The sequence below is a fragment of the Branchiostoma belcheri genome, unplaced genomic scaffold (assembly GCF_001625305.1).
Source record: "Branchiostoma belcheri isolate BF01 breed outbred unplaced genomic scaffold, Haploidv18h27 scaffold297, whole genome shotgun sequence".
NCBI classification, from domain to species: Eukaryota; Metazoa; Chordata; class Leptocardii; order Amphioxiformes; family Branchiostomatidae; genus Branchiostoma; species Branchiostoma belcheri.
Window position 1 is genome coordinate 1 of NW_017803906.1, and position 10,105 is coordinate 10,105.

Sequence of the window (10,105 nt, forward strand, 5' to 3'; positions counted from 1 at the left end):
AAACTCCCCCTACGTACCTTTATTCCCTATGAATCTGGTGACATTAGCAAGGGAACGAAAGTAACGGGTTCCTTTCTGGGCACACAAAAATGTTCTATTAGTACTGAAGTCTATAACTTTTCTATAAACTTTTCAATTATAACTGACATATGAACTACTATTATAAGTATTGGTCAAGGAAAAAGCACCACCGCTTTAGCATAGAATTTTTAAAACTTCACGATCAAATCAAAGTGTTGCCTTCTGTCTTTTCAATGTCTGTCCATATATATATAGCTAGTTTTGAATTTCATTCGAAATGTCAAACTTGTAAGTTGTAAGACAATTATGGAACACTCTTTACGTCAACGGTTTTGTACACTGATTTTGTAACATTTTCCGTTCTGTTCTGACTCCTAATTTTGTTGAACCGTTTTCCCCTTCTTGCATATACAAACGAGGTCTTTGTATTCTATATTCGATTCACATTTTATTTAGATAGTTTGTACATGTAATGTTAAAGGCATCCAATGCAGTTTTTAGGGTTTCGAAACCCAATTTTTCAACACCAATATTCTATTCATTGAACTACATACTGAGTTGTTTTAATATACCAGTACTCTATCCCAATGTACATGTATGTTGACCCTCATGGAGCCAAAATTCCCAAAAGTCTTATGGAAAATGGTTACTGGAAGGGCCCTGGGCTGATGTTTAGCTATAGGGTAACAGTTACCACCCAGAAAATCAAGGACTCATCATCTTCAGTTTTAAAAGCCCAAAGTATGAAATACTGACTCGAATATGCTAAGGTGAAGCAGTATGTGTCAATATCACAAAGATTGCCATATTCAGAATATTTCCTGTTTTGCTGCCCTGAAATCTGCTTGGAGATCAGGAAGAACGCTCAGTTCCCGGTTCGTAATGCTGATTTGGAGGTTTCCAGTACTGAAGTCGCCTCAGATCTGGACGTACAGTACTGACCAAACTTGAAAGCCCAGTTCGCGGAAGGAACCCTCAGTACGGGACAATGAGTACTTAAAGAGGAACCCGTTACGTCGGTACTTTTGCGTGACAAAATATGCTTCATGGAAATGTTGCCATGTAGAAACACCCCCTTTAGGATAATGGTTTGATCCGATGTGTACGCATGTGTACTGCGCAGTTGGTTTGAGAGAACAAAGAATACACTCAGTTGTCTCTATGCTCTGGCTTCGCTGGTCGTAATTGAGTTTGAGTTTGAGTTTATTTAGATCCACAATTAGCTTAACAATTCATATTGCAGCTATTCTTCCTGTGGTCAATTAACATATACACCTGACACACATAAAATAACTTATACAGACATAAACATGTACAGAAACTCCACGAAAACACCAAGTGACAGCTACAGAAACAAAGCTAGCTTACATGACCGCCATATATCTAAAATACCTATTTACATTTCTCCAAAAGTTATTGCACATTGTTCCATGCCTCTACAATTTCATAGTGTTCCAGGTGTGTGACATCCGATACAAAAAGCGTTTTCTCTGAGCATTTGTTCTAGGTTTGGGGAGACGGATAGTTTGTGACTTTGTTGATCTGGTTTGGTATCCATGTGACTGAAACGTGATCTGTTTATACAGGGAAACAGGCTGTCTGTTCTCCATCATTTTGCGAAAAGTCAAAAGGTCTTTCTGTTGAATCCTCTCTTTCACGGGCAACCACCCCAACATCTGCAGCAAAGCGTCCTTGCTTGTGGATCTGTTGCATCCGAGGGCAAGCCTCGCAGCTCTGTTTTGTATCACTTGCAGCGGCTTTATGTTCTTCTCTGACGTACTTGCCCACACTGAACTACAGTAGTCTAGGTGGGAAAGTACCAGGGCTTGCATCAGTGCTGCCCTCTGTTTGCGCGGAAGTGATTTTCTCACCCTACCCACTTGGGCCATGCACCTGTTGCATTTCTTTACTACGTGGTCTATGTGATCGTCGAATGTGAGGCTTTGGTCCACATGAACTCCCAGAAGTTTGACGGTAGGCACTTGCTCCAAACTCTGCCCCCTGAGTTCCAGCTGTAGAGCAGGGGCAAGCCTTGTCTTCCTAGAAGTTCCCACTAGCATGGTCTTTGTTTTGCCATTGTTAAGTTTGAGCCTGTTGTAGTCCGACCATTTAGCCACACATTCTAAATCCACAAGAGCCTTGGCTTTTATGTCCTGTACGGTATGCCCTGCTGTATGTACTGTACTGTCATCTGCATACTGATCCAGTTCCCCATTTTCTACTGTTCCTGCCATGTCATTGACGTAGATACTGTAAAGTTGTGGTCCCAAACAGCTGCCTTGAGGCACTCCGCATTGTAGCACTCGTGTTTGGCTGTATGCTCCATTTGCATACACCTGCCAGTTGCGATCTGATAGGTATGACTGTATCCAGGACAGCGCATCCGCGGAAAACCCGTAGACTGCAAGCTTCTTCAGAAGCAGGGTGTGGTCCACTAAGTCGAAAGCTGCACTGTAGTCCAGCAATACCACTGAGGTCATCAGTCCCTTGTCCATATTGTCTAACCACTCATCTGTCATTTTCAGGAGGACAGTTTCCGTGGAATGACACTTCCGGTATGCATGCTGTGCTTCTGACTGATGACTGGATCCAGAGAATTGCGTTGTCATCTGGAATAGGAACTGTGATCTGGAACGAGGATTATGTTGAATATTTCGGCAAGGGCAAGTGCTTACAAAGTCTATGCATGATGAGCTTGTATGAGGGTCATGATGCAAACCAACTGCGCAGTACACATGCGTACACATCGGATCAAACCATTATCCTAAAGGGGGTGTTTCTACATGGCAAGACTGCAAGGATTGTGCGCCATGGCGACAGGAGTTGGAAACGTATTACACGGGCGATGTGATGCGGATTGGCTGGTCCAACTGTACTCCCAGCAAGTGGAGCAAGGAACCATGGGAAGTGGCAAAAGTGTTCATGCCCAAGGATCCGACAGCAGACAATACAGGTCCTGAGAAGTCAGATCCTGCAGCACTGTTGAACTTCCTTATACACTGCACATATTGTAAGAAATATGTCAGGGTTAAGTCTTCACAAAAGGTTATAGAAGTCCGCAATCAAACTATGCATTCCAAGGATCTGACATTCGACCCTCAGACATTCAACAACCACATGGACAAACTACTGAGGCTGATGGGTGATCGAAACTTGACCTCTGACCCAGCTGCACAGAAGGCAGCAGATGAGATTTTAAAGATCAAGAAATCAGAATTTCACATAGGTGCCAACAAAGCTTGCCTGGATGCCGAGATTCGTGTGTTCAGAGAGTTCATGGCAGAACAGGAGAAGTTTCTTCAGCTTCACAAGGAAGAGTTGGAGGATCATGGTACTCGACTGGACTCCCTTGAGGGAAGCATACCACCTGTGGAAGAGATTCTGAAGACATTGGGCCCCATATTGGACATTGTAAACAACAACCCTGATCTGCAACACTTCCTGAAAGACCAGGCTATGGAGCTGTTCACCATCTCACAACAGCTCCAGGACAGACTGGGTAATGTGGAAGGTGCGGTAAGTCAGCTGGAAGAGACGGTTGCTGAACATGGGGTACAGATTGACGTAAACACACGACTTCATGAGGAAATCAGCGACAAAATCAGTGACGTACAACAGAAGCTAGGTCAACTGAAGCCACCATCCAGTAGCACCAGCTTCTCATCAGATGAGCAGACCAGTGCATTTACAAGTGCCCTCACCACCAACTACAGCAACACTTTAAAGACTCTGAAGCCTTTGCCTTGGGATGATAGGTTTTGTCTTGACCTAGATAAGATTTTCACTCGTCTTTTACTGATTAGTACTAAGGGCCTTGAAGATAGGGCAGTGTTTTATAAATCACTTGATGATGTTTTTGACCACCAGCCTGAAAGTCCAGGTCTGTCCAAGAGATTCAATGTTTTGGTGGTTGGAGATGCAGGGAGTGGGAAGTCAACTCTCTTTTCTAAGACTGCCCTTGATTGGTCATGTAAGAAAGGGAGACTTGCAGATAGGAAGAAGATAGTCTTGTTGATTCGGTTAAGAGAGGTTGAGCCAGGAGAATCCATTGCAGAAATAGTGTGGGACCAGTGTGTTACAAAGTCAGCCAAGGGAATCAGCATTTCCAGTATAGAGACATGCCTCCAAGACTATGAGTCTGACCTTGTATTTCTCTTAGATGGGTATGATGAGCTGGTTCCAGATGCCAAGGGGCCAAAACAGGCTGTTCCTGAACTTCTTGCAAAGAAATGGTACCCTAATTGCATGGTCATAGTCACTTCTAGACCTTCTTCAGGTATCGAACGCTACATGGCAGTTGACTGTCGAGTTAAGGTTTTGGGCTTTTCTTCACCTCTTGTTGATAAGTATGTCCCTTTGTATTTCAAATCTGTCGGGAAGCCAGATTTAGTGGATTCACTTGTCAAAGTTCTAGATTCGAAAGCCAATATTGTAGCCAGAGGTCTGATCCAGACCCCCATGTTCCTCATGCTTATTTGTGTACTATGGGAAGAGAATCCAACCATAGTTCAATTCCCAGTGACGATGTCAGGCTTGTATCAGGAGTTACTGACATGTGTAATCAGGAAGTACTGTGTGCGAGAAGGTCTGCCTATACCTAGTAATAAGAAAGAGATTCCTTCAGAGGTATCAGCTGGACTCTGTCATCTTGGTAAACTAGCCTTAGAGTCATTGTTGAGAGGTGAAAGCCATGTTGTTCTTGAGAAAACTGCTGCCTCTCAGAATACTGATGTTTTGCTTAAACTTGGCCTTGTTTCCAAAGAGGTCTCTGCATCCAGACTACATCCTAGAGAACAGTTGAACTTCCCCCACAAGAGCATGCAGGAGTTTCTTGCAGCTAGATATTTTGCTGACAGAGTCAATACTTCCTCAGATGATCTGCATTCATTAGTTTCACTGGACACATTGTCAGCAGTTCTGCGTCGTAGGAACCTGGTGCAGTTTATTTGTGGCTGTGGGGGTAAAGTCACCAGCAAATTGCTTGAACATCTTAACAACCTATATGTAACTGAAGGTGCATCATTGTTAGTAAACATACGGAAATGGGATGATGAGGAACAGGATTATGTTGAATATTTCGGCAAGGGCAAGTGCTTACAAAGTCTATGCATGATGAGCTTGTATGAGGGTCATGATGCCCAACATTTGCCAATACTGAGCAATGTGTTTTCATCTCTAGACTTGTATATCAATGTTACCCTACCAATCCTCGTTCCAGATCACAGTTCCTATTCCAGATGACAACGCAATTACGACCAGTGAAGCCAGAGCATAGAGACGACTGAGTGTATTCTTTGTTCTCTCAAACCAACTGCGCAGTACACATGCGTACACATCGGATCAAACCATTATCCTAAAGGGGGTGTTTCTTCGTTACTCCAGGAATTACCGAGGGTCTTACGTCGCCATCAGGAGCACGGGTGCAAGCTTAAACCAAAGAAGTGCATCATGTTCAGGCGGCAAGTGAGATACGTGGGGAAATTAGTAACTGCTGAGGGCTACACCATGGACCCCGAGGACATGGCAGCTGTCAATGCGCTGAAGGAGAAAACACCTACCACAGTAGGGGATGTGCGGAAGCTGCTGGGATTCCTTGGGTACTACCGGACATACATTAAAAACTTCAGTCAGATTGCCAAGCCCCTGTATGATTTGCTGTCAAATCATGCCCCAAAACAACCAATCAAGTGGACAGAAGACCACCAGAGAATACTCTGCCAACTCACGGAACAGCTGACTAGCCCACCAGTGATGGCATACCCAGATTTCGAGCGACCCTTTGTACTGCACACTGATGCATCAGCTCAGGGTCTCGGTGCTGTATTGTATCAACAAAATGAAGGGAAGCTGCGGGTAATAGCCTATGGATCGAGGACCCTGACTCAGGCGGAGAAGAACTACCACCTCCATTCAGGGAAGCTCGAGTTTCTCGCCTTGAAGTGGGCTGTCACTGAAAAGTTCCGGGACTATCTGTACTACGCACCGTCGTTCGAAGTGTATACCGACAATAACCCCCTTACCTACGTTCTGAGTACGGCCAAGTTGAATGCGACAGGTCACCGATGGGTGGCAGAGTTGGCGGACTATAACTTCAGCATCAAGTACCGACCTGGGAAAGCCAATGCATACGCAGATGTGCTGTCAAGAGTACCACGTCCAAGTCCAGGAGATGCTGAGCGGTTTATGGCTACCTGCACAGAAGAAGTGAGTGGTGATGTACTGAGTGCCACCACCCAGGCCATGCAGGCAGTTGATCAAGGAGATGCCACATGGATAAGTGCTATCACTACGAACATTGACAGTCTACCACCTGAAGACAAGAGTGCAAGTATGGGACCATTGAGCAAGAAGGAGATCGGTGAAGCGCAACGTCGAGACTCAGCCATTAGAAAAGTAATTGAACTGAAAGAAGAAGGGAGGAATCCCACTACCCGAGAGAGGCAAGACAACTCATTCGGTACAAGAGAGTACATGCGGGAGTGGAAAAGGCTTCAGATCGATGATGAGGGCATTCTCCGCCGGAGAGCTGGTCCAGTTCTGCAAATAGTGCTTCCAAAGGACTATAGAAACGTTGTGTACCAAGAACTACATGACAAAATGGGCCATCTGGGAGCAGACAGGGTTGTCAGCCTGGCAAGACAACGGTTCTACTGGCCAAAGATGCAGAGAGACATAGTTGAATACTGCACCTCCAAGTGTCAGTGCATTAAGCGCCGGAAGCCAAACATTCCAGACAAAGCTCCACTTACTAACATCATCACCACTGAGCCGCTACAACTGGTGTCTATTGACTATGTCCACCTTGAAAGGAGCAAAGGTGGCTACGAGTACATTCTGGTGGTTGTGGACCATTTCACACGGTTTGCTCAAGCATATGCCACCAGGAATAAGGCAGGGAGAACAGCAGCAGAGAAGCTCTTCAATGACTTCATTCCTAGATTCGGGTATCCTCTCAAGATTCACCATGATCAAGGAGCGGAGTTTGAAAACAGGTTGTTTCAACGCCTACATCAGCTGAGTGGAGTGTCGCCCTCGAGAACAACTCCCTATCACCCCCAGGGAAACGGTCAAGTGGAGAGGTTTAATCGGACTTTGCTAGCGATGTTACGTGCTCTCCCAGAATCCCAGAAGACAGATTGGAAGGCATCTCTTAACAAGGTGGTTCATGCGTACAACTGCACCCGACATGAGAGCACCGGTTACTCTCCCCACTTCCTGTTGTATGGACATCACCCCCGACTGCCAGTGGACCTTATGTTTGGGATTGAAGACAAGGAGCATGAGGTTCAATCATATCCTGAGTATGTCAAGAGATGGAAAAGGGGCATGCAGGAGGCCTACAGGATTGCGAGTCAGCAGGCCAGGAAAACAAGTGGAAAAGGGACGGAACAGTACGACAGAAAGGTGCACGGTCTCAGTCTGTCCAGTGGTGACCGGGTCCTTGTTAGAAATATGACGGACCGAGGAGGACCGGGCAAGTTGCGTTCCCACTGGGAGGACAAAATCCACATCGTTGTGAAGCAAAAGGGGAAAGATATCCCCGTGTATGAGGTACGCCCAGAGTGCCAAGAGGGAAGATCACGAGTGTTGCATAGAAATATGTTACTCCCATGCGAGGGACTGCCCCTAGAGGTCCCAGTTCCCAAACAGAGTAGAAGGAGAACACCTCAAGAGGAGGAGGAGAGAGGTAGTGAGAAAGAAGAAGCTGTGCCCAGCAGAGTAGAAGAAGATGAAGAGGCTGAACCTGAGAACCAGTCAGAAGCTGTGCCCAAGCAGGGTAGAAGAAGATGAAGAGGCTGAACCTGAGAGCCAGTCAGGAGGCTCAGACAGCGATAGTGACAGCGAGAAAGAAGAATCTGCACTAAGTGGAGTTGAAGTTGAACATGATCAGCAGTTCAGTGGATCCCAAGATGGGGAGAGGTACCAGAACTACGATAGGCCGAGACGAAACAGGAGACCCCCACAGACTTTAACATATGATAATGTAGGTGAAGACCCTGCTTATGTAAGAGTTCCGGCCGTAAACACAGTAGGGGCATGGCCCCAGTACACGGGGAATATGGGGTTGTGGCAACCCGGACAATTGTTTCATAGCTGTCCCCATTGCAGGCACCTCATTCCGGTGGTTCGCATGTATCTATAACCAAGAGACTGATGAATTCAAGCTATATGGACTCTGGTCTAGAACAATCAGTGAATTGTCGGAGCTAATCGTAGTTAGCCGTGAAGTCTGAAGTTAGCTAGAAAGGGACAGTTGTAAATGCATGATATGAGTATGAGGAATACGTCAAGCAGTAATCAACTGTGTGAGGTCGAGATGACCTCTAGAGCAAAGAAACAGCTGTGCAGTAAGAAAGGTCATCATGACCTCTAAGTGACAAAAAGTAATGAGAGTCGAAGGAGATATAAACTAGCTGAGTTTATAGACTTAGGAGTTAAGCAGTAACAATAAGGAGTTTATCTCAAGTTAATTCAAGATGTTATAAGTGCCAAATGAGAGACAAAAGGAAAGGACTAACACGATGTAGGGTAGATGCTAATGTTTATTATTATTTATACTCTTAGTTACACTGTTATTCCCTAAGTTTAACATTTCATGATGCCTGTAGCTGGAGGAAATGAGTTACCTTATAGTATCAAGTTCCCAGTTTAACAGTTCTACGTGTTATTTACAATAGTTTAATAGTTATTGTCAAATGTCGGGACGACATCTCAGCCAGCGGGGGCGTGTGTTGCCATGTAGAAACACCCCCTTTAGGATAATGGTTTGATCCGATGTGTACGCATGTGTACTGCGCAGTTGGTTTGAGAGAACAAAGAATACACTCAGTCGTCTCTATGCTCTGGCTTCGCTGGTCGTAATTGCGTTGTCATCTGGAATAGGAACTGTGATCTGGAACAAGGATTGGTAGGGTAACATTTGGAGGTTCTACTGTTCTTTCCCTTCCAGGTAAGTCCGAAGAGGTGACCCGGCTGGTATCGCCCTGATTACTGCGTCTACCACCTCCTCCTCTGTATATCCCTGCCTCAAACCACTCTTGATTTGATATGTGAGGGACTGAAATCTCAGCTGCCCCACCTGTCCTGTTATCTTGAACTCCTTCCTATTGGTCATTGCTGGTGTTCCCTTACTGTCACCAATCTTCCATGTGGATTTTCTCAATGACTTGCTCTCTGTCGGAAAGAGTTTCCTTCCTTACCGTGTTGGTATCACTCCCACTCGGTGTCTCTAGGCTCGTCACTCGCTCCCCCAATCTCTCAACTGCACTACAACATTCTGTGACAATGTTTGTTAACTGTGTGGTTGCCGCCACCAAGTCTGGCATTGCCAACTCTGGCGTCTGGGTCGTTTTAACTATGCCCTGACTTGTTTCACTTGTTGTCTGGCCAGTCTGGGTCGTATCAACTGTGTTCTGAGTCGTTGCTCCCTGCAACGCGAACCCTGGCGTCTTGATCATTTCACCTAGACTGGAGTAGAGTAGATCAACTGGGCTTGTCCCTTCCGCCATACCTGTACTACTGACACTCGTTCAACACCAACAACTACGGCCGCCGTCCCCCTTGCTAGTTCCGTCGGATGGGCGCCGCCATCTTGTTTTACAAGAAATTGACCTCTAACCTTCTGTCACGTGATCGTTTTAGCGCCAAACTTTTTCTCTCTCCCTCCGGCGGCAGTGGCAGTTTCTTCGTCGCAATCGCTTCATCCGCTTCGTTACTCCAGGAACTCCCTATTTGATGTGGGCCCTGTGAGTACTGGCACTGAGGATAAGTGTGGCAGCTCCAGGGATGTCGGACTCGGAAGATTCGAGGACGAATCTTGAAAGAAAAGGGGGAGTAGTGTAACAGTGGGGTTTATCCTCCGCTAACTGACCATGCTAAATGGTCGTGCAACCTTTTAGTGTAGTGGTTAGCGTTGGTGACCGCCAAGCGGACAACTCGGGTTCGATTCCCGGTTGTGACCTGCTCGCCCCTTTCGGTTTTTACAGTGTAACAGTGGGGTTTATCCTCCGCTAACTGACCATGCTAAATGGTCGTGCGACCTTTTAGTGTAGTGGTTAGCGTTGGTGACCGCCAAGCGGACAAC

General features: G+C 46.0%; 2 protein-coding genes across 2 annotated transcripts; both read left to right on the forward strand.

The window, feature by feature from the left end:
* The first annotated feature begins 2,818 nt into the window (after positions 1–2,818).
* On the forward strand, positions 2,819–5,758 carry LOC109473239. Its single transcript, XM_019773114.1, has 3 exons — positions 2,819–5,214; positions 5,404–5,618; positions 5,710–5,758. Exons 1-3 carry the CDS (start codon positions 2,872–2,874, stop codon positions 5,756–5,758), a joined length of 2,607 nt encoding a protein of 868 aa, XP_019628673.1. The 5' UTR covers positions 2,819–2,871.
* Positions 5,759–6,045: 287 nt separating this feature from the next.
* On the forward strand, positions 6,046–7,812 carry LOC109473240 (uncharacterized protein K02A2.6-like). The gene has a single exon (XM_019773115.1). The coding sequence runs from the start codon at positions 6,205–6,207 to the stop codon at positions 7,810–7,812; it is 1,608 nt and encodes a 535-aa protein (XP_019628674.1). The 5' UTR covers positions 6,046–6,204.
* The last annotated feature ends 2,293 nt before the right edge of the window (positions 7,813–10,105 follow it).